The sequence below is a fragment of the Nesoenas mayeri genome (genome assembly GCF_963082525.1).
Source record: "Nesoenas mayeri genome assembly, chromosome: 8".
NCBI classification, from domain to species: Eukaryota; Metazoa; Chordata; class Aves; order Columbiformes; family Columbidae; genus Nesoenas; species Nesoenas mayeri.
In genome coordinates, this window is record NC_137554.1 from 21,783,102 (window position 1) to 21,810,758 (window position 27,657).

Consider the following 27,657-nt stretch of genomic DNA (forward strand, 5'->3'; position numbering starts at 1 on the left):
GAAACACTGCACAGCAACCCTTGTTTAAAGTGGAATGGAATTTGCTGGGCAAATAATCCCCACTTGATATTAATAACTTTAAGGAGCTGTGTTGCAGCTTTGGATCTTGTCCCTGCTAGATCAAGGTATTTCCAGAGCAGAAAATTAAATTTGCAAGGAAGACGTATTTTTCATGTGCTCACTTGGATCCAACTTTACTCCACACAGAATTTGATGTTGTTAACATCGGATACATGGATACCTCTGCTGACAGTGGAAGGCTCTTACTCTGGGAGTAGAAGAGTTAATTGCAGGCTGTGCAGTGTAAAGCTCCTAATTCCGATTGGGCCATTCCATGTATGGGAACAACTACAATACTGCTCAAATAGACCAGATCTTGATGTACTTACATGCCAAGTCTACATACACGTGCCACGAAGGCTGTCTGCCATATCAGATGAAAGGTTTTTCCAACCTATTCACAATGTTAAACTTTGAGATGTTACATAAAGCCGGTTCTTTAATGCAAATGAACATAACTGAAAGTAGGAAATTTTTAGCATTTGCTAAGATATTACATGCTTTAATGTCTTTGGTTTATCCAGTTTCCTGTAGGAACATCAATGTAACATTAGAAATCTGCTATAGAATACCTGCCAAATATGCGTTTTGCTGAAAAAGACAAAAGCTCCCACACTCATGGAGTCTAGGGAATCTTTCAGCATCTTAGTAAAGCTCATCAGGGTTTCACATTTTAAGTATTTCTTTTTAAAAGTGTGAGATAAAAGCGGGGAGAAGACTGATCTCATTCCAGATGATAAAAACAGTAAACCAAAAGGTAGGCTAAAATAAAATCTATAAGTATGCTTTCACAGCTTGCTTGCTTACTTACACTTTTGTTTGGAAAGAAGCAAGTAACATTATCCTTTGATGATTTATGACCGAATAAGAGATACACATAGGAAGCTAAATTCCTTTGTACGTTTACAAATTGTGATTGAGCTACATCTGGAAATGACAAAGTCAGTTCTTTCTCTCAAAGAAAAAAAAACAGGTAAGTCTTAGAGCATTTCCAGTTTACCTTGGACAACGTGGTGTTTTCTAAATACCTGCATTGCTTCCCATAATATTTTAGGGAATACCCAATGAACAGTGCAGACATTAAGATAACATTTTAAATTTATCCAATGGAAGTCAAAGGATAATCAGGATGACCACTTACAGAGAAAATTTTTCTCTGTAAAACATTTTGAATATTGTTGTTTTCTTCCTTTTTCCTTTCATAAGCACTGCAGGCCAGCAAGCTTTTTCTTGAACAAATGAAAAAAATAAGCTTTTTTATATAAACATTCCTTCCTATTCCTCCATAGAAAGCTACAGCTTCTCATTAATAAGTTGGTCTTGATGTTAATTCCTTACAAGTATTTTCCATTATATCATTCTCTGATCAAAACAATAAAACAGACATACAGTTGAAAATTCTTCCTATCAAGAACTGCAACCTGCCATCATAACCATTCCCTTTGTTTGTACTTATTTGAGTGTGTATGTGCATGCATGCACACGCATGCGCATGTGGGTGTTACAAATAAGACTTTCCAAATTTCATGGCCCAATTTGGAAGCTTATGTCAAACTTGTTTTGCTTCATCTGTTTCAGTCAGGGTGTTATATCATTGTTTTTTCAAACATGTGGAAAGCTTAATGGAAGTCATTAACTTTTATTTTAGTTTGGCCATATTGTCATCATGGTGGGCAGATGCAGAGATGGTGTTATTCCCAAGATCCTCTTTTTGGAACACTGATGTTGTTTACATCTTCTTGATCAGAAGAGAACAATGGTTTTTACTTATTTTTAAAGCTCTGTTTGGCAAATTTAAAAGCCCCTAACAACCTTTGAAAATGTAATTAAAGATATTCCTTTTATTCTTTTAACTGTTTCAAATCCTTAACAAGTTTCTTTTTCTTTTCTAAACTACCATTTGAAACTTTTGCACTCACAACTCTATGGGTTATTGTTCAACTGAAGGAATGAAAAGAATTTCATTAGATGCGGTTTATGTTTCTTGATTAAAAATGTCACCCGAGGCTCAGTGACTTTGTTTTATGTTAAATGACTGCAGTATGCTTTGATCATCACTTTATTAATGCTTTAATGAATATTAAAAAAAATAAAACACTGTACTAAAAGTTAAGCTCTCATATGAGGAAACCGAATCCCTTTTCCAAGAACTAAAGTATTCCTTACTCAAACATTTCCTTCTAGATTAAGGTTTTCTCCAATACCCCTTTAGCCTGCTGCAGACTAAGTTACAGGAAAGCACAACAATTATATTGGGATAAGACTGAAGAGAAAGCAAGAAAGAGAGCAGAGTAGCATGTTTCTATTCAAACAAATATATTCCAGACTTACCATGCACTTGTTTGGTTTTTCTCCAGAATGAACCCTCATATGAATCAGCAGTTTGTAACGGGCATTGAAAGGTTTATATCGGCGGACACAGCCTGCCCAAAAGCAAGTGAAGTCCTCTCCTTTCCGCTGGTCAATGTGAGTCTTTTCTATGTGTCTGACCAGTTCGTCTTGTTGCTCGTAAGTGGCACTGCAGTCAATCCACCGACAGACCTGTTTGCCATTGCTGAGGTCCTGTTCATCGCCATCGCTGGGCTGAAGGGACTTTGGAGACATAGAGGCGTGTAAATGAGACAGCGTCCCTTGAGTCTGGCTTAGCTGCTGGTGTAGGTGGTAAGGGGGAGGCAGCCCCTGGTGATGTCGAAAAAGATCAGCAGTGGAGGAATAATCGTCAGCTGGTTCTTGTTTTAAGAAACTCACCTTCTGAGTGCTGTGTGAGGTGTTTTGATGAGGAATGCTAGTACCATTCATCATAAGGCTGAGGCTTCCATTCTCCTCAACTTGCTGCATTTGTATCTGCTCACAGTCACTTCTGTCACATTCAGCAGAAATAGGTACAAGACATGCTGGAGGGGAGGGAATACTGCAAGGGTTTCCAGGCTGAGAGCACGACTGGGGCCGAGAGGATTTTTGAGCACTGTGATGACTGATCTCTACAGGATGAGAGGAAATGCCAGCTGAATTAGTTCGCAGTCCATTCACACAGGTGACCAGTGACGTCTGTGATGTGCGGATGATAGCTGTAATATCAATTCCTTCAGCTGAAGACGGCACAACAGAGATGCATCTCTTCTTCAGGTTGCTTGTTTGTAGCCTGGCTGAGTGCTGAGGGGTGCCAAGTGACAAAGGACCCAGGGAGGAGCTATGTTCATTATTAAACAAGTAGGATGAAAGCGAATTTGTAAAGCCATTATTCATTAGGTCTATTTCAGGATGCAGACTACCGGAGGCTCTCAGCTCCATCCCCTCCATAATCCTTCTATGTGTGGAAGCCTCAGACAGAACCTTATAATCACTCGGGCATTCTTGTTTAATGTGCTGAGCCGGGTGACTTCCATTCAGGCATGGAGCAGCAGAATCCACTGAGTCTTGAAACCTGGGTGACCTGTAATACAGTTTTCATTAAGCATCACTAACTACCACAGGATTTACGATTTTTGTACAAGACACAGCATTTGTTGGGCACTGGAGCATGGGAGCACTTGCTCTCTGCTGAATGTTGCCTGTCTAATGCAGCAAGTACACTAAACAAATCTGAAATGCTTCCTCTACTACACTAGTACAGGCAGCATCGTTTTACATGGAATTAATTTTATACAGTGAGTTACGCACAGAACAGACAATCTCCCCTCCACTGCTACGGGCAGTTCATCAATCACGATCTAGTTTTTCAATGCATAATAGACCAGGCAAAACAATAGCTGAGAATTAAGTTTGAGAGCTTTGGACATTTTTGAATTATTCAAACATCAGCATTTTCCTCAGAGCACACCGGGAAAATGCCTTGGCATCCTTTTCCACACAAATCAAAAAAAGGCTTGCTAAGCTTTGCTTACATGTCAGAGAGATCCTTCCTTTTGCTAAATTAAGAAAAGAGCAAGATCAGTGGGGAAAAAACAAATACAAAGAAAGAACAACTCGCTTTCAATCAGTGGTCCAGAGTTAATGAGAAATCAGCTGAGTATGTCTAAGAGCTCTACAAAAGACAACTAAGACAAGTTCACAACTGGTAGATTTAAACTGTCAGTCTATGTATTCCCATTTTTCATATTAAAGTCTACATGGGTCTGCAAATCCAAGGAAGATTGTTTTACAGAAGTTACTTTTAATCTTTTTTGATGTGTACTGAATCCAGTCACTCAGGAAGCAGAACCTTGAGGAACCCCAAAGAGACATTTCAGAAAAACACTGCATTTAGGAAACCCTTGTTCCTAACATTTTCCTCGAAGCAGTTAGCAATTGGTTTATGCCTTAAAATAAAACACTTTATCCCAGCTATAAACATTTACTGTAGATGATCGAACTGTGTGATTTGTCTTAGGACCAGCGTGCGCTCCTTACATATCCCTAAAGCACAGTAGGGTTTAACCTATGGCTTCATCATGCAGCAATGTGCCAGACCGAGGAAACAGTACATCTGTGCGCAGGACAGCTGTACCTGAACTAATAAACCCTCCAGAGAGGTGCTCCATGGCTTTTACGCTGATATGTTCCACTTACATGAATGGTATGCTTTTTTGATGTTAGCATCACAAAAGCTGAAGAAAACCTGGCCATTGGTAACTTATGTGTGTCACCACAGCCAAGACAAATCTGACACATTTTAACACATGTACATAAGGTATTTTAGACATATACATACATGTAACCGTTAAGCTGCTGAACAAAGCGCATTTGTTTTATGACTTAGATTGTTTTTTCACTATTATTTCCATTAATCCACCACTAAGATGGGAACCTGAGACTTCTAACACTTCCTTGGTAACAGCTCCCAAAGAACTACCAATTGGGGAAAAAAAACCCAAACAAACCACAAACAACTTCCTTCCCATGAAATTAAGGATTTCAGAAAATGACACCTGCCTGAGGCACAGAACTGGCAATACTGCGTTCACTAGTGACAATGTGCAGCCAGTAGGGCCTGATATAAAAAAAAATCTTCAAGGTCAAGAAGGAAGTCTAATTCCCATTAATTGGTACAGAATAATCAGATCTTGCATTTACCACCAGAATTTTAAAAATACTACATTTTAAAATTTTAGAGGTTTCCATAATCCATTAGTTATAATTTCTCCCTTTAGGTTTGTGCAGTTGGTCTCAGGGTAAACTTAAAAACACCTGTTTTTGCAGCTGGTAAATTTAAAACAAAACAAAACAAAAACAAACAAAACCCAAACACAACAAAAACCTAACACAAACTCCCCCACGACCAACACCCAACAGTATTCATACATTAGTTTTTAACGTTTACAGAATCATGTGTCTGTAAAATATGTGGCAAAAGCATAAAAACATTTACTGTACATATTTGGGGAAACTCTGCCCTGCTTGCTTGTAGCTTCACTGCTCAGTAGAAGGTGTACTGTTCTAAACTCATTCTGAGAAAGGTCTTACAGCATACCATGCCAGGCACAATATTTTCTATTACTTAGTTTCTTCTGTAGAAGAACTCTTCTAAATAATTCAGTTTATATGATAGTTTAGTGGTCCCAAAGCCCCAGGCTAAAGTAAACACAACATATTTGTTACATCATACAAAGCTAACCCAAGCCTCACATTTCAGCCTGTGATAATTGGTGTCATATTATTAAGCTTTACATAAGCTCCCATCTTGCCAGAAATCCATGTGAGGAGTTCAAGCTGAAGTCAGTGCGGTACCTGCATGATGAATACAAACATTCCTGTCCTGAGAAGTATTTCATTCCCAAAACTCCCAGCAACATCGATCTGTATTTCCAGCACAAGATCGTACTCAGAGTCAGGACTCTATTGCTATGATGCCGCAGTGCGGAACATGAGATACACAAAGGAGGGGAGTTTTGAACCAAAAGGCAAGCTGAAATACCTTCTTTCAAAAGCAAATTATATGAAAGCACTGAATTCATGCTTCTCATTGCCACAGCCTTGTCTTATCCAAGCTCTGTCTACATAACGCTACGCACAGGCTGCTTGTGCAGATCCAAAGCAAGTCTTTTCTGCAAGCTACACTTTCCTCTGTAGCACTGTATACTTACATACATTCTGCACCCTATGTCAGTGAACTCTACTGGGAGAATCCAGCATTCTTTCAACTTCTCGAGTTTGAGTGTTGGCATACTTAATGTCAAGGCTGGATTAATGCAAACTTTCTGTATTCCTGGCAGAATTTTGCCAACACTGTTCTCAGCAAAGCCCTGCTGTTCCTCCCAGTCCTGAAGGGTGGAGGGAGAAGTGGCGCAGAGACAAAACTGATGTGGGAGAAAGACAAGGTGTCTGGCATCCAACTTGCTGGGTGGTTCCTCTTATACCCATTTGCTCCTGTATTGGCATCTTGCTATTACAGGAAAGGATCAGATTCCAGGCAGGTACACACAGGCATTGCTGGCCATTCATAATCGCTGGACAGCAGTGAAATATAAATGTATATGAAACAAACAACAAAGAGAAGAGCGAGAAGCACAAAGGATAGCAGGACAGGGTAAAGAGCACTGTGTGGAAACGCGGATCAGCCTGAGCAGCTCTGGGGGCTTCCAGATGGAGAGAGTGGGGTCAGCAGAAGAATATACCCCACAACCTCTCTTCACAGGGAGCATCCATGTACCAAGGACAAACAGTCTGAGGCAAATAGAGCTGCTGCTTAAGCACATGAAAGCTGAGTGTAAGGCCTTTGAAGAGTAACAGCAACCTCTCAGAGGATACTAAGGCAGTGTTTCCAAAGAGACTCCCTTACGTGGTAATTGGAGCCAGAGCACGAGGCCAGTAGCACCATGCCAGAAGTACTGCAGTTCCCAACTGCCCTCAGAGGAAAAGACGACTGTATCTGAAATCTCCAGACTATTTACAAAACATACATGCCTTCAGTTGCCACTGTAAATGTGTAATCAGTGATAACTGACAGTTTGAAGAAGCTGGTGGGGATTGTTCTGCTGCACATCCAGGGACTCTTTGCAACACTATCTGACTGCTCTGGTGTCTTCCCCGGGTTTTATACGCCGAGCACTGAGCACAGTGTGGGTGGGTTTGCTGTTTCTGATAATGGATTATTTGATGAAAGGCCAACATTAGTTGTGTGCTGTCTGCAGTTGTGGTAAAGAAGGTATTAGGACTTTTCCAATCCCGCACACACTGCATTCACAGATAGCGCGTAGCAGCAATCATATTGCACAACTTAAAACCTATTAACTGAGTGGGGAGAAGGGGTCAGGAAGAAGAGGGATTGCGATTCTTGGATTGAGGCAGTCATCTCTAGAAGACAGTTTCTGAGAGAAAGTGATTCAGGGGGAAGCTGAAGGGGATAACAAGTTTCAGCACACTGAGGGAAGAAAAGACAAAGCTGATCATAACCCTAAATCCTGAGGGAGATTTTGGATTCCTAGGGGAGATGCTCTCTGGTTTGTTTGGGTTTTCCTTGGACTTTGCATATCCTAGAAATGCAGAGTGGTTCAAAGCTCAACCCAGAGAGGTTGTTTGAATTTGTATCTCCCTTTATTTTCGTGCTGGCCACTAGAGCTGGACAGAACAACCAAACAGAGTTTGCCCTGATGTCTATGTGCTCCAAAATCTGTCCATTCCAGTCCTATTCCTCTCATCTATTTTCTAATGAAGGCTGTAATCTGAGGAGACATGGAGCACCCTTGGCTCCCACTGACTTCACTGAAACCTGATGGGCATCTACCCCCACATCGGCGCTGTTCTGTTTTCAGATCTTCAAGGAAAGTGTATGTTTTTTCTTACTTGCTTGTCAAGAAACTTCAGCATCACAAACACCATGAAGAGAAGTCATCCCAACTGCTGTCCACCTTCTCTCACATGCCAAGGTTTTGTACCTCATGCGTACCGTGAGTAGTACAGTGACAAAATTAGACACTGTGTCTATGAGGTCCATAGATTAGGGCTGGGCATTGGCTTTACCTTGTAAATCCGATGCAGACAAAAATAGTGTTAGCCAGGTGGACACACAAGCAGAGCATGATCAGCAGGACATACAGCAACCCGTAAAGGAATGGAAGAGTCCTTCGAGACATTCTCCAAACATTTCCAAACTGCTGCTTAGAAGTATTAATAGAAGAGCCTCAAAGCTTTAGACCATGCTACAAAGCAAAGGGGAGGGAATCAGGCCTATCACCTGCTCCTTTCTCATGTTCTGCAGCAGATAATCCTTTATGCTGTTCTGGGAATCCTCTTCCAAATGGGGGCTGAAAGGGGTTCATATTTCTGAGGGTGGGTACTGCGATTCCCAGTATGCAAGTATCTGTCATTTTCTCTTTATAGATTTTACAAAAAGGTTCAAAAAGATCTAAGCAGAGTACTCTCTTCCTCCTTTTGTTTGGTCCTGCCCTAATTATCTTTGTTTCATAATTGTCCTCACTGACAGAATGACAAAAGGTTGATAACTGCCAGTCCCATACTGAGCCATAAAGAAGCCGGGAGGGAGCAGACTTACACCCAGCTGCAACACCATCTACAAACCTTTGTAGTGATAGCAGAATATTTTGTCATGTGGCATGGATATTATTTGTCATTTATACACAAACAAACAGCTCTTTCCACTTGCTTGCCATATTGATGTGCCTCCTCCTCCTGAAAAAACAGATGTTTTTACCCCACTAGTAAATGGAAAAGGGGAAACGAGACATAAATATTTATAATAAAATCAGAAACAGTAGATTTCCACAACCAAACTATAGGCCATATTTCCACTTGCTGTGACTATGGAAATTTGGGCTTGATAGTTCGATGCACAGAGTGCCAATTATTCCAAGCATCTAAGATAAAGGCTGCAACTTTTTTGAGGTTTTTGCGTTCTACAGCTCTTCAAAAAGGTCAAGATTATTCCATATTATATCCCCTGCCAAAAAGCAGCATAATTAAAATAGATGGACAGATTTTAATTTGTAGCAGGTTTCTATTCACAATGGATGTCTGTTTAGGGTACTTGTTTAAAATCTGGTAATGTTAAATTTGTAACAACAACAAAAAAATAATGGAGTTCTGTGTTTTCATATAATTAATTTATAGCAAATGCTTAAATAGAGATTCTGTTCATAGCATATCCAACTACAGTGTATATCAAAACCAGAGACCAAATTTTCACATTACTGCCTTAAAAGCAAATACTAACGATGTGACTGTATGGGAACCTTGAAAATACTTCAATTAAAGGAAATGCTGTAAAAATAAAAGTGGCACTGGCTTCCTGTAGGTTTGATGGTGCCATGCCAAATTGCCATATGGGAGACATTGGTTTGGGAGCAAGTATCATCCCTGCCTTCCAGGCTGCAGTTTGGAAAGAACATGGCATTGGGGTGCAGTGTGGAAGCAAGCCTGACCCTGCTTAAGCCCCTGGCAAAACTCTCATTGACTTCTGAGCATGCTGGAAGGGTCCCCACAGAGAAGCTGTATTTAAACCTCAATGCAGGGAGGCTGTGGCTGCACAAACAGCAACTCTCCAGGCACTGCTTGGCAGAGCTGTCTGTGCAAACGTGCATGCCCACGCAGTGCAAACCTGCAAATGAGCAATGCAGTTAAATGAGCATCCAAAGGACTTCCAAAATGAAGAAAAAGCCAAAAATACTCTTCTAAATGCAGCTCCCACAGATGCTAGTGGGAAATATTTCCAGCAAAGAAGCACTCCAAGAGCAAAGTAAATCAAGCCATAAAACTTGAAGTGATACCTTATATCTGAGTGTGTCAAGTTGAGCTGACCAACGTGGAGAAGTCTCTCACAGGACAGTGGGTGGTCTCGCATCAGGGAGTTTCCTGTGTGGATGAACAGACCTTGTCTGCAGACAGGTACTGAGCTACTTGTCATCTCCATGTCCATCATGTTCTTCTTCTCAGAGGTCAAATTACAATGATTGTGGCCACCATTCACTGTAACAAAAAAAAACCCACAAAACACACAAACGTGAGCCTTTGACTAAGAACCCTCTACAGTGACTACTGCTTTGTATAGTCATCTTCAATCTCCTTGCAAAATTCTTCTAAATGATGTGGCAGTAGAAAGAAAAGGTTTCACATGGAAGCAAAAAGAATTGCAAAAGAATGTGGATCTGTGAACTATGGTTGTTTATTTCTTATTTTAAGTTTTGTGACTATTTTACACTTCGCAATCTAACTCAAAAAAACTTAGTCGGATAGATTGCCTTCCTTCTGTGTATTTTTATGGTAGAGTCTTGTCTGTGTTAGATTTTGGAGAGGGATATTTTATTTTCAGGGAGAGAAACTCTGAAAACAGTGACGTAAGTCAAGTTTTTCTTTGCAGACAATTATCTCTGTGGTTATGACTTTAGATGGGCATGTTTCTACTTTACTGTCAGGTCAACAGTGTGAAAAAATGAAACTAATTTTGTTTCAATGTATACATTTAATTGTATTTTCGAAGTAAGCTATTATTAAAAATGCTAATAATAATATATTCTGCTGTAGTGAATATTACATTTTATCAGACTTGGAAAAAGAAACTAAAGCTACAGTAATATTCCTCAGAAATACATATATAACTACAAATGATAATCCAGCTAAAAAGAGAGGACAAAGGGGGAACTGAGAATTTAGATTGTATTGGTCAAATGCTAGCAATTCCATTTAATTTAAAGCATAGTAGCTGGGATTTTTACCTCTAGTGAACTAACCAAATACTCAAAGATAAGCACATATAAAAAGTACTTGTAAGAAGTTTAGTCTTCAGAGGCTAGCTAAAAAAGTCAAAATGGCCATTTACCATTATTTTCACTACCAGAAACAAATCATGCTTTTAAAATACATCTCCCTCTGTTTTTGTTTGTTTGTTTTTTGGTTTTTTTTTTTTTAATGGAGATAAAATGTAACAGTGTCAGACACTAATGGCAAACATATTTCTGTAGTTTTCGTACAGAGCCCAGAAAAGAACTCCTTCACCCTTGTACCCAATGCTCATAGTGATGGGTTCTATAGAGTTGGACCGCACTGTAGTTGGTCCATTCTCTACAGAGTGTTGCACATTACACCCAGATCATATATATGATGACATAATTAAGCAGACATCACAGTTAATTATATTTTCATGATGTAAGGGTAAGTAAAATCCTACTTGTGAAGTTTTGCAATCACTGCAGTTTTGTTACATTGTTTATGAAGTTCCAATCAGCAACTGTGCTCAGTCACTGTTTCAGCACAGCTCCTCAGAGCACAGGCACCCTTGACAAACATGACGCTCATTTCCTCTGAGAGACATTTGTTACCCCTCTAGCTAACGAAAGGCAAGCAGGAGAGCCTGAGCTGTTGTAGAACTCCATAATGACAGTCAATGAATGCTTTGAAAGCAATGAGAATCACATTTAGATTTTTGGTGAGTATAAATGAGAAGAAACAGGTGACAGGGGAAAGCAGAAAAAGTGTCTGGTAACTGGTGAAATTGTGAAAAGGACTACAGCACAAAAGTCCATTCTCCTCCACTGGCTGGGCTCCATGGCCTCCCCATCATGCTCCCTGGCACCATTGTAATAGGGAAGACCATGGCAGATAAAGACGTAGTCCAGGCAAACATCCAGACTCGGAGAAAAGAGTGGATACATATGACACCCAAATTACAAGTCCCATGAGGCATCATTGTGACATTTCCAGAATAGAATTCCCTGTTTCCAGAGAAAAGTTCTCAGCGTTTGGCTGATGCATTACATTTCTTGACCATTTATTTATTTGATTTTTATTTTTTTAAGAAGTCAGAATCTTCAAAATTGGAAAAACAATACCGGGTTTTTCCTACGCAGCTCCATCACAATGCCAAGGTGTGTGACAAGTCTTAGGAAGTGTAAGCCAGCATTATTTTATATAAAGAAAAAGCCCTTTTAAGGTTTTTAGGCATGACACGAGATTTTAAATATAAACCAATTTGTATTTAAGCTGTATGAAATGGACTACTAGCCTTCTTCATGGTAAATACATATATTCCAGTTATTTCAGATTTATATTCAGAGTTCACTGAATTTACTGATACTCTGTGATTGTTCTGAATGACTCTGAAGAGACCAAGAAGCTGTACAGAAATGCAGCATCCTTTGCCCTGCACAGGGCAGTCATTTGTAATCGGTGGTTTTGCAACAAGGCATTTGAGAAGATCACTTTGGATGCCTTTCAGCCTATAGTGGGTGTTTGTGACCGTTAGCTCTGCCTGGCTTGTAATTACAGCATAAATGATCGTTACATCCTCTCGAGTCCACAGCTCCATCAAGCTTTATTCCATTCCTATTTTAGCTTTATCCCATCATAACTTATCCTACTTCAGGGGAAATATCTGCCTTAGCAAGATGGCATAATAAAACTTGTGGTTGTTAATTAGGATACATGAATCACATTTAAAGGGTATCTAAATACACTGTCGAGCACTGATGAAAGAAGTTTTGTGCACTTTTAAAGGCCACACCATCAAAAGAAGTTGGTAAATCACTCGTACCTACAATACCCAACTCATGGTTCCTCACTTTTTCAATCAGCAATGTTACCTGAAATAGATTAAAGATTTATCTTCCCTCCAAAATACTGTGGATTCTCTTAAAACATGTAAGATTTATACTGGACCCGTAATAAAAACATTTCCTTTCTTTAATTCCCCAAATTATGCAATTCTGAAATTCATTAGGGCTTTCTAAATAAGCATTTTATCTGTTTTATCATACTATCAAAACACAGAAACTTGAAGCTTCCACCAAAGTTCAGCAATACCAACTGCAGCACACACTGATACCTATTTGTGTGAAGATGGAGATTTCCTATAATAACGTGGACATCATCCCTGTGCTGTCAAAAACCATTATCTTCTCTTGTAGCTGTCAAATCAGAAAATACATTTTCTCCTTGCAAAGGAACAGAACACTTATGCTAAAACTGTGAAATTACGTGTATTTCGGCCAATCCACCCTACATTTGCTTTCACAAAGTACCTTACAGATTTATTAACAAGAGCTAAACATTTCTTGCACAACAGTGCTTTCAGTGAAGTCACACTTGCATCAAAGCCCTCTGAAATGTGCCCACCACATGGGAGTTGGAACAAAGATGGAAAAGGAACAACACCAGCGACTCACTTCCCCCACCCCAAAACTAAAACAAGAACCAAGAGATTGTCTCTGACCACAGACAACTAGAACCTACATTCAAGTCATCAAGTACACGTGAAAGCAGATTCATTGCCCCTGAAAAAAAAAAAAGGAAAAAGAAAAAGTCTGGTTTACACCAGTGTAACTGAGAACAGAATCTGGCCCTTTGACAACTGGCACACGCAAGATTTAAGCATTTTCCATGTCTGGAACTAGATCTCTTTTTTCACTGGTATCGAGGGGCCTTTAACCTACATACTGTAACTTACCACTAACAGACAAAAAGAGCACATACTCCCTGCCTTATACCAGAGGGTTCACCCTCCTTTCAGCAGAACCATAGCTATTTCATAAATCCATATAAAAAACTAATCCTAATTTACAGAGAGTAAATCTAATAAAAGCAGAATGTTTTCCAGAAGGAACTAATGGAAGTGGAATCCATCAAGGTAACTTTTGCCTTTCTCTTTTTCTGTCTTGCAGTTTTGATTTATATCTTCACATTTAAATGCTCGTGAAGGGAAAAGAAGATACAAAGTGCAAAGGCTTCAATCAGGCAATTCCTTCCATATGAGTAATCAAGTTAGTTCAGTTCTAGATATCTTGCTTCTTTCATTCTGGGGTAACTGACTTTGGGGGAGTTTTTTTTCTTCATTTATGCTGGATTAAGTAACATGAGAACTGGTCCCATTAATTGCGATGGGGCTCCACACCTTCAAAAGGGCTCACACCAGTCAGGACCTGCAGAGCCAGCCCTACATTTCTTGCTAGGGGTAAATTCTCCTCAAGGGAAACAGAATATCTCCTCACACAAAGGGAAACCTGCCTGTGTAAAAATGAGATCAACATTTAAAACAACCCTACTACAGGGCAATGGCTCTCTTCACTGGGGAACATCTTGTTTACCATTCAGGAAGACTTCACTCTTACTGATAAAATTAGCTATTAAGACTACGAAGATAAGAACAAGAACTTACAAAAGGGTAATTATTCAACAATAAACACATGTTGCAGTGCTTTGGAGTTTACCTAATTAAGGCCAATGAACAAATAACTGAAATGATGTATAATTGAAATGACTCAAATGACTCACATTCAAAATAGAGATAGATTTGAAGTATTTGCCTAACATACTTAGATATCTCCAGAGCATTGTGGGTTTTGCGGCAAAGACCAAACTAGGTCATTTGCTTTTTTTTCTAACTGCTTCATTCTTTTTAATTACTTCTCTAAAAAAAAAAAAAAAAAAAAAGAGCCATTCTTGGGTTTGTTTGGATGTGATGTCCAAAATTTACCACGACAACACTGAGAAATGGAACGCTGTTACTGGCAGCTGGATGAGTCACGTGAGACAAGTGAAAGACCAAACAGTACCAGATTTTCTCAAACAAGTGAAAATGATCCACGCTGGAAGAGGCCATTAAAGCCCTCCACTGAGAGAAAACTATTAACTCAAAAGGTGCCAACATAGCAAAGCCATGCATCATAGGGAAGGTACTATACCCATGCTAAGCATCCCATTCTGCATAACTAGCACTGAATAATCTCCATTACTGTGTGGCTGGAGTGACCGCCACAACTCCTACAGAGTCAGTAATTGAAAAGCATCAGGATAAGTGTATAGCACTATGCTGCCTGCCTGAAGGCTCTAAAGAATGGAGCGCTTCAAAACACAGAATCTTCACAATTATTTATGAACATGCAGCATTTCTGACATTTTCAAAAACAACAACAAAATCAACACTTTCGTAAAGTATTTTATGCCTGTTATGCCATTCTCTATTGTGAATGACAGGACTTGTCTTAACCCTGCAACGCCAAGCTTCAGGGACAGAAAAGTAGTATAAAAGGCCAGAAAACATATAACACAGTTGTTCTTACACCTCCTACAAAGCAAGTCTGACTGTGTGATTGTGGAGATCATTTCCTATGCCTTGTGAAAAAACACGCTTTTACCTTCCATTTCAGGGGACCATTATTAAAAGGGATAAGAGTTTGGGTCTACATTTTTCTGTTATGGACACAGCTAAAGAGAAGGAAAACACACTAGAAGTAAGTTGGTGTGATTAGGCATGTATGACACTACAGCCTTAAGCAGACCTTACCCAAATGTAATGTTATTTTCACTCAGATCTTCAAGCTCCTAGCAAGATATCCTAAACACAGACTTCTAGATCTTGGCGTGGAGGCCCAAAAGAGGGAATGTCGAGATGTTTTATTGACATCTTTGCAGTCATTTGCACCATCTGGTACACAACAAACCTCTAGACATTTGGGCTTCTTACCACTTGAAAGAGGAAAGTTCTGCACTCTAAGAGACCTTTGCAATGATTTCTAATTCAGCACAAGACTTCCAATAACATTTGACTATGAAAAATTATCTTCTTCAAATCACACAAATATGATGTGGTCCCAGATTGTCCAACCATGACTCTTTATGTAGGTAAATGTATACTCTCACAAAGCTTTGAAAACTCTTAGCTTTTTATCACAATGTAAGTTTTACCCTGTGTATTTTGGAAGTTCTCTCTGTGTTTCCATTTAATTTCTGTGTGATATCAATACTGTGCACAGCTAAGTTTCTTTTCTGGAGGCAAGAAGCTCCTCAGAGCTGAATAGCCCCAGAGCAGTGCACTAAGGTGCAGAATTCTTTCTTTGTTCCATGAACTGAGTCATCTTTGATATACAGGTAGCAAATGCAGGATCTGAATTTGGTGCCGAGGAAACAACTACATAGATAGTGACTACCAAACCATTCAAACTCACAAAAGAAGGCAACAATTCTTTCCCAAAGGCATCAAGACAAGAGATCTCCAAGTCCCTTTCATTGTTCTTTGTTCTTACCTGAGGACCGAAGTGGTTAACAATAATAGCACTACTGCATTCAGGAGTTCATATCTCAAAGATGAACAAAGCAGGTCACACCACATTCCAGGTTCACCCTAGATCTCTGTATCCGTTACAATCAGTTCACATTTTCAGGCCTGTTTCATACAGCTGATAGAGACTTGGCTTCGCTTTCTATAATGCTTGTACAACTATCTTAATAAAAACACACTGAGAGCCAGAAGGTTCTTTATTACAGAGCAGACCACACTTTAGAGTCAGAGTCTGGTGAAGACTCCAATTGTACTACATTTGTGTATCAGAACAGAGGTGACAGACTCTGCCTATTTGAAAATGGATACAGGTAATATGAATCTATAAAAAATGAGGGTTAAAAGCAGCAGCATTCCACACAATTAGAATGAAAAAGAAGTATCTCTTTCTTCCAAGCTGTTTTGAACCACCCTATAAAATCCTATAACAGAAAAACTTACTTTTACTTCCACAATGATGTATGAGTGAAGACAGAAGGGCTAAGGAAACTCTTGTAAACCAAAACAACCCAGCTAGTGAAATAAATTGTGGATTATCAATCTTAAAAACCTGTGAAAGAGAAATATAACCCATGTGTATCTTTCTAGTAGATTTTGGACCCTAAGTATTGGCTACATCTATATTTATTATTTCATGTTCAATTTATTTTTAAAACAATTTATTTGGATTGCATTTTATTTCTGTTCTGTGGAATTTGTTTTCACAGACTACACACAGTATTTTAAAATACAGTGAATCAGTAGGGTTGGCATTACCGAATAAAGAAGCATGGTTAATTTCATATCAGTCTAACCTAAAACTATTTGAAAACATTTGAGCATGTGGGTAGATATGGCTCCCATATTTGACTTCTTCATGATATTTTAACACAGTAACAATACATTACATCTTTCACTGCTAAAATGGCTTGCAATGTTAGGTAGTTTAGATTTTCAGCAAAGAACTTCACAACACTTTTTGAAGTTAGCAAGTATGGCCAAGATTCAGGAAAACACATGCCATGTGCTCAGGTTCCAGTGGCTTCATAGACTTAGTTATGTTCTGAGTTAGGCTCTAGACGTGTAAGAACATAGCCATTTTAGGCAGCAGTGAATCGATTGTCAGAGAAATAATATAGCTGCCTACGATCACAAGGAGTCTTTCACTACACTCCGGTTTGGAACGCAACACTTTTGGCTTCCTATTTGGATCTCAGACCTCTAAATTATGCCTCCAAACAGAGCTGAGAGTAGACTGAAAATGACCACTGCCCTCTTTTGTGGCAATCAGGACAAAACCTTTTGCAGCCTGATGAAACACAGGTCTTGTCGTTACATTTATTGTTAGAGAGTCTCCTCAGCTTGGAATCACCTTTTGCCTGTTGCCAGGCAATCTGAAAAATATTGTTCTCCGCACATCTGGCCTTTTTTGTGGTCAGTTACCCTTTCTTGCTGCTTGGATTTTAGTAACAGGGGAAAAGACATTAAAATAAATGTTTTAGGAAAATATAAAGCTCAACAAACATTATTTTAATTAAAAGGAAACCCTAAAACCCTCCTAATGGGCACCTGGAGAATATAAGCTCAATGTAATGAAATTCGATGTATTTCTTTTTCTTTTTTTTAAGACCGTGTTTGGAATATGTTTCATTCTCAGTATTTCTGATAGGTAGGATACATTATTATGATTCTCCTTGCCCTACCAAACACCAGAGAACAGGGGTGTCTCTGACCCCTTATGAGTAAACATATTCAAAGGAGATGCAAATACAGTCATTGGCCCCATTTTCCTTTCCCAGTTCTCCACTCATCTCCACTTCCCTTTCATTCCTAAGCTCAGTTTGAAACCTTCTCTTCCAATGACAACTTTAACCCTCTCCTACCTGTGCCTCACCCTCTGGTACATGCTCCAGGATGCCACAGATGCAGGAGCGCTGCCCCACTGGACAAACCTGGCCCTACCAAATCCATTGTACAGTTTAGACACACAAGTTTTAACCTCAGGTGAAGCTGGTCACACTGTCCGGGCACCAGATGACTGAATTTTTCAATGCAACCAACACACATAACACAGCTGCTGTCAATCTACCTGCTATAAAATCCCTGCTCTCACATATGAGACTGATGAACAACCTGTGCTCCCAGAGACCAGCTGAATCAATCCACACCCACTAAATAAATGCCACTGTGCATATTGGTGCAAGGCATAAGCCAACTCTCTGCCATTTGCGGTTACATACACACTCACCAGGCCTTGTCCCCTTTGGTTTATCTTTTTTATTGCTCTAAATGGACACCACGAAGGCTTTCACAGCACACTGTAGTTAGATGGGGCCTGTATGTTAAAAGAACTCCAGAGTGACTTTCTCAAGACAGAAGTTCACACATTTTACTATGAGAGTACCTGAATTGTTCCTATTGTAAATGTGCTTTCATCATTTATTATATGAATCCATTGAGAAGACAGGATCTTTCTATACATGTACAGTTTGATAAAATCTATTCCTTTTGATTTTTTTTCTCTAAGTCATTTAGTTCACTAATATCCAAAGCATGTCTACTATGAACTGCATGTGAGGTATTGCTTTACCATCTACTTATTAAATCCTGAACTTTTAAACTCCCAGATCTCCTCTCCTCTATACTTTCCTTAGACCATTTAGTCTCTGTTTTCCATGGAAGTTCTAGCCAGAGGACCATGTAAAGACGCCATGGGGGTATATGCTCTCCCAAACATTTGAAACACAAGGATGTGCAGGGACTGAAAGCTGGGGTTTTGCCATATGGCACCTTGCATGTGTCTTGTGTAAACATAAATGTCTCTGTTTCCCAAGAAGGAATTTTATGTCTGCCTGGCTCAGCAGTACACTATATATATTTAAAAAGGAAAAAATCCACTACCCAACAGAGCACAACCAAAACTATTTCCATTAAGATGTTGGGCTCAACGATTTAGAAGTCTGGAAGTGTCACCAATTCAGTAAAAGCCACAGAAGCTAACTGTTACACAGACAGAATCCATGTAGATCACACAGGGTTATGCAGAAATGGTAAACTTTAAACAAAGGGGCAAGCTCATAACTAAAAAGGATTTTGCTCTTTTCAGTACAAGCTAGACAGAGGAAAAGATCTGGTGGGATGCAGATCCACAATGTCTAGTCGTAGGGACCTAATTCTGAAAACCAGTCTACTCACAGTCAAAAGAGACAGAAAATGACTCATAATAGGAATAAAAATGCACTGGGAGTCTAGAAAGAACTTGCTATATTGCTATGTGATAGGAATGCTCCAATATGTAAAGGGAAGACAATGGAGGGAGGCCAGTAAACCTGCACTGCACAGCAGCATGCAGCTATGAGTTGTGTTTCATTTGCTGACCATCCAAAAACTGTGAATTAAGCTCCTTTCCTATGAGAGGCTTCATGAGTCTCTCCTCTCTACTGATATCTTCGCTCCAAGCTCACTTGCTAAAGGAGCTTGTTCCAGGCTTTTTTTTTTTCCTGGTTCTTTGTGTATTAGAGTGATGAAAAACTACAGCAAAAATGCATTTGATTGCTGAAGACTACACATTCTCCTAACGCAACAGTGATTTCTCCATTCTATTATTAAAAAGTAGACAACTTCACATATACAACTTCCAGCTAGACCCACTGCAGGTCTCTCACACTTACCAAGTAACCTAGATCCCAAATCACTACTTTGTGCTCTTGTGTGAAATTATTTTTTACAATGAAAACTCAAACTACTACCACAAACAGGCAACCATTTCACATACACAGTCTCCTTGATCATTTAACACTTGATGCCTAATACAGTAATGGCTTCTTTGCAGCTTAGAATTAACACTGCCAGAAAGAAAATCCAAGACAAAGTTTCCCCAATATATGCTGAAAAGAGCAACAGCCTGTCCCTGCTACTTTTCATTTGCTGTTTTCATTGTTTGACATTTCTTTCTGCCAGGATTTTGGCATTATTTCAAAGATTGATTTGAAATACATTTAACACCAAGTGATTTGCAATGTTGTTTTCTATTTTACCAGAACCATGCTTGGGACTAGTTCTATTTAAGTAGAATTTACCCTTCTCTACTCACTGCCAGAGAACGAGCCTCTTGCAGGCTCTCCACAACAGAGTGTAGTTCTCCCTAACTGTACACAACTCTGAGAACAGCAGTTATCTATAACTGCAGTCTTGGGATTGTAGGTATATGCAGTGCCCCTTAAACATGCACCTTAATGTTATCACCAGCAAGAATGATCCAGGGAAAGTCAGTGCCAAACATATGAGTTATTGGTGCAATAAATACCTATCTGCCCTGCAACAAAGGCAGAAGAAAAACTCTATGACTTAAATATAACTAGTTCAGGTGTCTATCCAAAATGGCGCAGCTTCAGACAACAACTGGGACAACTGAACATCTTGACTGTATCAGTCTTTTCAGAAAGTCAGATTCTGGTGATAACCATTCCACATTCACCATCACCTGTTGTGCTGTGGATTTTTTTTAGAAGACTCTGAGACAGGGTAAGAATAAGGCTACTGTAGAATCTGCTGAGAAGATGTAAAGGTACAAGGAGGAAGAAAAACAGAGACAAGATGATGCAGAAAGATTAAAGGGTACAAGGGCTGCTACAAAAAGGCAAAATGATCTCACTGAATGGTGCTGGCTTACCTAAACACTGAATAAACAACAATTAGAAGTTTAGCTTCTGCTAAAAGCCCTCTGTGAACCTTCCAGTGATGATAGTGGGCAGTTTCTATTGATTAGCAGGTACATGGAGTACTCTCTACTTTTATTTAGCGTTGCTACCTTCTACATCCTTCTACGAACAGGATCTGCATTTTCCACGCAAGTCATGAGAATAAGGTATCTCAGTGATTACATGAAGCTGGATATTCCAGTGAAGAAAGAGATACATAAGTGTCATAGTGCTCATCAGAAGCCCTTTACTCTGATACACAGATTATGCACCCCCAGAAAACCAGGCTGAAAGCGTCTTCAGAAGGTGATTTACTCTACCCTGTCTCCCTATAGCGTAATTCAATCTCACAAATTTAAGGTGGTGTTTGCCAATCTGCCCTTTATAGCCTCCAGCAATTCCCAGCATTCCCAGCAACCTATTCAGCTGTTTCACTTGACTTAGACGTTTTTTCTAATGCCTAACATAAAATCCCTCAGCACAAACTAGCCTGTTACATTTTGTCCTGTCCAAACTGGACATGGAGAAGAGTCTGTTCTCTTGCCCTCCATAGCAACCTTTTATGTCTGTGAAAGTTGTCTCCGCTCAGTGTTCTCTCTTGCCAGTGTTACACAGCCCTCTTTTTTTTTTTTTCTCATAAATAATGTTTCCCAGAGCTCTGATCTCTTCCCTCTGTCTCTCTTCTGAACTCTTACCAGCAGACCCTTTTTTGTCCTTTATGCTACCTTTTTTCCTCTGCATTTTACACTATCACATCCTGTTCTTTGCAGATGGAAGCAGGTACACGCTTCCTTCACTGTGAGCCAGCAAAGAAGCAGAACAATGGCAATCAGACCCAGCAGCTCAATCTCATATTTTTTCTTGGATGGATAAGAGACAGAATAATGAGGCTAATGAAGCTTTAGGATGACCCAGTGTTCCTGTTGGTTCTAACTTCTGCATTAAACTGCTGTCTGAAAAATGCCTAGAAATCTCAGTATAGAACTTACTAAATGAATCCATGCAGAGGTAATGGTTGCTACACCAAGGCCCCATCACTCCATAATTCAACTTAACAGCATAAAACACTAAACAAAAACTCTCAGGAAAGTGCATATACTTGCACACTGTCCAGATTCCGGTGTTACGGCATTCCAAAACTCTGATTACAGCTGACTCTTTGGATTTACAGCACTTTTTCTGCTGACCATCCCTGCCATCAAGAATACATGAAGGGCATGAAATCATTCTAACATCCTGATCTAATTGATACAATGAAACTGAGAGTAACTTATTAATCATGTTGTCTCTGTGTCCAGATCTGTTCTTTTCTGGTTGTCAATCAGGAGTCACTGCCATAGCCAGTGAAATAACAGTACTGCAAAACGAGAAGGTGCAAGATCAGACCTATGAAGTCTTCTAGAACTGAGTATCTAAAGGTGAATTCTAACATCTCCATTTTAATAAAAGCTTCCAGTGCTCCGTTAGAGATACAAATACTGCAGCCAGCAATGCAGTAAATATTGTTGACTAACCAAAATGAGCAGAGAACCACAGACGAAATGATCTTTTTCAACTCAAACTAGATTTGAGGGCCTCAGACTGAGAAAGTCCAGTTTGTTCCAACCCTGGGCAGACATTCCATTCCTTTCCTCTTTCCTATCGTCTTGGCACACTGCTGACCTTGATAATGAGATATGAGGATTTATACCTGGAATGTGCATTTTTATGTGAATTCAGTGTTGGGGAAAAAAAAAAAAAAAGGCCAAGTTAAGAGCTGTGGAGATGGAAATGTTCTAGTGTGGTCAAAAGGTGTGCAACGTTCCCTAAATGTCAGGACCAAAGATCCAGAAATGTGCCCCATTAGAACTACTTCTAAGTGGGAAATGGAGACCCTATGGTGAAGTGATCAAGTTTGTGAACAGCAGGTACAGCACAGGAATAGAGAGCAAGTTCTAAAGACTGCACAGTTTACAGGCTGAACCCAGAAAGCATGCCAGCATGCTTGGTGCATTTTATCTCCCATGGGATATCTGCGTCTAGTTTAACCATACATTGTTGGATCTAGAGCGCATCTTTTAGAAAGACATCAAATCTTAAAGTGGAATCTTTAAATGGTGGAGGATTGATTCTGTGGCAGTTTGTTCCATGGTTCTCAGCATGCATTTTATATAGCTTGAACTTGTTTGACTTCGGTTCCCAGGCACCAGGTCTCATTATGCCTTTGTGAGCTAGATTAAAACACAAGATGTACCCTGTACTTTCTCCCTCTGTAGATAACTTTAGCATTTGTTCCTGCCTTTTCCTTGGTGACTAAGTGTCCTCTTCTTCGTTTTCTTACAGTATAGTATATTCTCCACATCATGAATCGTTTGCATGAATCTTAAACACAGCTGGTTCTTCCAGGGAACCTTGTTAAATCGTCAACACTAGAGCAGTACAGTACTAGAATCATTAATAACATAAGACAAAAATGTTGTTTTGCTACTTCTTCCTAATATATAACTAAGCACAGCTCTCAATTTTTTTTTATTTTTTAAATATTATTCTGCTGTAGCTTCAGAATAGGAACTCTTGTTCAGCCAGTAAATTCTTAATGTTTTACCTGAGGCTGCCTGGCTGAGTCCTTTAATGCTCTCAGAGTTTGGGGGAAGGGAGAAGGATGGTTATTGTGGTTTTGTGTGTGTGTGTGACTTTAATACAAGTCTCTGCTAAGAAATAGAATAGTCACCAAATTATACTACTGTGCCTCCAAACTTAATGACCCAGAATGAGTTCTGCTGTCGATGGGCCTAACTCAATAGGCACCACTGAAAACAATGGAGTCTCCCAGTGTGTGACCAAAAAAGAAATAACAACTTTTTAAGGAATGTAGCAACTGCAGAAGCTCAGTAACCACTTATGAAACTGAGGGGGGGAATCATCCATTTAAATTTTTTGTTTACAGGCAAAAAGGACTCCAGCAACAGAGTCAGTGAGTGTGAGATTTCTGTTGTTTTAATTAAGCCTTTCTTAGGTTTGCCTTGTTTGGTTTAGCACAAGTTCTGCAGAACACATCTAAACCCTATGGCTGGTTTGCAAAAGGCAGCAGAGACAGAGAGAGTGACTGAAGCCATTTAAAAAATAAGGAGCTAGAAGCTGAATGTATGTCATCCAAGCTCCATGCAAAGCCATGGCCTTTTAGAGCTAAAATGATTGCCGACAGAGCAGAGCATGGCTCACAAAAATCCTTATTTACCTGGCAGAAATCCATGTAATCCCAAGTATGCTGACTAAGAAATTAGCTGAGATGAAGGGTGAGGAATGCAACCTCTCAAAGTTCCCCAAAGCAGAAAAACAAGGAATTTTTCCTTCTCATTGTCACAGCTCTTCATTTGCACGGATTCTAGCAGCCAGCAAGAGGGAAAAGATGAGAACAGCACAGTTCCAAAATCACTATTTGTAATTTTATGGAAGCAAGTATCATGCATTATTTTCACCGTAAATCATTAGCACTAGTTTTCCAAAAAGTAAAGCAAGGAAAGAAGGGACTAGCAGCAGCAAAGCTGGGCAACTCAGAGCATGTTGCAGGGATCTCTAAGCCAGTGTGACTCGAGCAACCATACCAAGTCCTCACGCTGCTGGGTAACACCTGGGGGGGGTTTCCTGCCCCCCCAGTAAGAAAGTCTGTCTCCAGAGGCTGCTTTAGCATAGGTCCGGGACTAGGCTGGCAAAGCTGCTCAGAGTCTGGTTCAAAGGCAAGCCCAGATGTCAGGCACTGTGCTGTTGGCCACATGCGCTTAGTCACTGGATATGCTTAGAAAGCACTAAGCTCTACAGAAACACCAGTATGCATGCTGCAGCAAATAGTCTCACACAGACAAGAGTGGCTTCCCAAAGCTCAGGTCTACATCCCCTGCATGTCACTGCATTTTCCTCTTTTCTGTGAATGTGGGAAAGCAAAGTATCTTGATCTTGTTTCTGTGTAACTGAATCCCAGCCATGTGTATACAGCTAATGACTGGTTACACCACACATAATGAAGAGTCACGTTTTGCTAATTGCATAGAAAATAAACAAGCTAAAAAAGAAAACAATTACTGGCTTTGTTGGAATCTCTCTTGACCTTTCTTCTGGACTCAGACCCTTGATGTTCAGACTGCTACGCATTATAGTCACTGTCAGGCACATGTACTGCCTGCTCCAGTTCTGCTTTCATTTGAATGCCTGTTGATATTTATTAAATTTCTTTGCTGCAGAACATTATCCAACAGAGGCCAGAGCATCAGAATTACTGTAGTCTGCTTTGGATCACCCATGGCCTCACACCCACCTGACTGAGATGAAGCAAAGGAGCCATCCCCAGCTCCTACTTCTGAGACACAGGTAGTATTTGTCTAAACACAGAGACATGGCAGAGGTGTGGGGGAGCTGTGTGCCCTCCTTCTCCTCTGCATTGGAAAGGGGACTGTTCTTTGTACATACAGTGAGAACTGTGCAATTCTGCAGCATGCCTTGTTACTTATTTGTTAATATTGCCAAAGTACAAAGGATTATAATGCCATTGCAGTTTATTCTGCACAGGAATGACCAAAAATATTACTCCTGCCTCAGAAAGTTCACAGCCTAAGAGACAGAGGGACACAAGCAGCAGAGCACAAAGGAATGATGAGCCAGTGCCACTCAGCATAGCAGCAGTGGCCTTGGCACAAATGTAGCTTAAGGTTTCTACATCTTTTGTCTGCATCATGGGCCAAACACAGCATTTCAAACCTCTCAACATGCATTAGACAACTGCTGGGCTTAGGTTGTGGTAGTGAATACCAGCAGTTAATAGTTGGCAGGAGAGAAAGCAGGGAAGGGCAAGACATGAGAAGAGGCAGGGAGAGAGCTCACACAGACACAGGCCACGTTCTGCCCCTGCAACCCATGTTCACAGCTAAGGGAACCCCTTAGCACTTTCACATCAGTGCTTTGAGTTAAAAAGGAAAACAAGTCCCTCCTAGACCTCCTATCACCTGGGGACCTGCATCTCCCTCTGCTCTTCTATAGCCTAAGGCAAGCCCTGTGCCACAGCAATGTCTCCAGAGGTGATATGGTGGCCTGCACACCCCTGTACAGAGAAGCAGCAGCTAATCGGTTGTTTCAGTCACCACTGGACAGGGACATTTTATATGGAGGAGTGGAGACAGAAGAGGAAAAAAGAGGAAAGAAAAAAAAAAAAGGAAAAAGAGGGACTTACACTGACAAGTGCCTGGTGGGGATAACTACTCCAGTCAGAGCCCTTGTGTTCTTACAAAAAACTCTCGACAAACCCCAGCATCTGGTAGTTCAGCTGTGGGTTTCCGCTGTTTATTTTTCTATTCCAGTGCTCATCCCTATGCACTGCCTGTGCCTGGCTCTGTTAAGCATTCCAAGTGCTACAGAGTATAATTGAAAGAATAAAAACCTCAGGCTTCACATCAAGCACGTACAGGGGAAAAAACAAACAAACAAACAAACACAACAACCAAAAAAAAACCCCCCAAAACAAAAAAACAACAAGAACAAAAAAAAATCCGCTTAAATCCTTCCTTACACTGATGAGAACACTGGCAATAATCCCTCAATGCCACGCCAGGCAGGCCTGAGGCAAATGCAAGCCACAAGTGCCAACCCCAGCAGCCTTCTCTGAAACAGTGATTGCACACATCAACACCAGGTTATTTTGTATAACTAGAGGGAACCATGATCAGCCTCTGTGATGCACAGTGAGAAGCAGTTACTCCAGTAAGCTGTCCAGAGGATGGATCCTATTCACATTTCCTCTTAATTTCAAAGAGATGAATCCTTTCTCTACTTCTCTCCTCCCTATTCACCTTCACACTGGCAACCTCAATTACAAAACCAAACATAACCACCCTGCCTCTGCTGCTTATTGTCTGCCTACTACCGCTTAAAAATTCAGTTTCTGACATTGTTTCCTGGATGATGTCATCAAAGGCAGCTCCATGCAGCTGAAAAAAGTACTGGTGCACCTTCAGTTTGCTTCTTCCTTCCAGTCTTACTTTGAACAGTCTCTATCACAAGGTCCTCATAGCACAGGCTTCATCTCTGCCTCGGATCTCTCAGCTCTCACTTCACTTCCACGTCTTTCTGCAGAATATTCCTAAGGCAATGCCTTTCTGATCTACCAGCACCACCAGCACATCTGTCCAGCTCCTCATTACTCTGTGTTTCTATAGCTAATACATCCTCTTATCCGATCTTTACTTAAGTGATATTCCCCTGCTGATAATCATCCAGAGTAGTGCAGGAAAAAAATAATATACAGTGACAGCAGGGCTGGAAAAAAAAAAAAAAAAAAAGGAAAAAAAAAAAGAGCTGGGGAAAGGCTGTTCTGACAAAAAAAAAAGCCTATCAGCAATGACTAAAGAACATGGGGATCACAGAGGATCCTTGAGTTGTATAAGCACTCAGAGAAGATTTCTCTCTTACAACACTGGTAGAACTAAACCACTGTTTATTGTCGGGCTCACTGCCTGGTACCTGCCTCCTTCTTGCTGTACCAGCCCTCCACTTGCAAGGCACTATTTCCAATCTGCCGACTCCACAGCTCAGAGTCAGGAATGGAGAGGTGTCCAGTGCCCAAGAGGCAGGTTGCATAGGAGCCTGAAGTTCAGACTCTGCTCCTCTACGGCAGAGGGAGAGCAAGAAGAGTTTTATCAGCACCAGGGATGCAGCTTTCCTCCTGGAAGAGGGACCCACAATGTGAGGTGTCTCTGCAAAGCCTGAGGGGCTGTTAATGGTCAGGAATGCAGTCTCCAAAAGTCGTTTTTAAAAAAACTTTTGAGAAACGCCCTGTCTTTCAGTTTGAGAAAACCATGTTCTTCATTTAATTCAGCAGGCCACCAGAGCTGTTAACTGTAATTGGTGATAATCATGGCAGAATTTTATTCAGTGACAATTCATTTTCTGTAATTATTACTCTGTTCTTAG

At 40.3% G+C, this 27,657-nt stretch overlaps 1 protein-coding gene across 1 annotated transcript in view; it reads right to left on the reverse strand.

Annotated features, from left to right (window-relative positions):
* The window catches only part of GLIS1 (GLIS family zinc finger 1), a gene marked incomplete at its 3' end in the record, with an annotated part of 200,489 nt that overhangs the window by 96,615 nt on the left and 76,217 nt on the right, over positions 1 to 27,657 (reverse strand). The window contains 2 exon segments of the mRNA XM_080348359.1: positions 2,392 to 3,493; positions 9,762 to 9,960. Coding sequence (XP_080204485.1) covers positions 2,392 to 3,493; positions 9,762 to 9,960 — 1,301 coding nt within the window.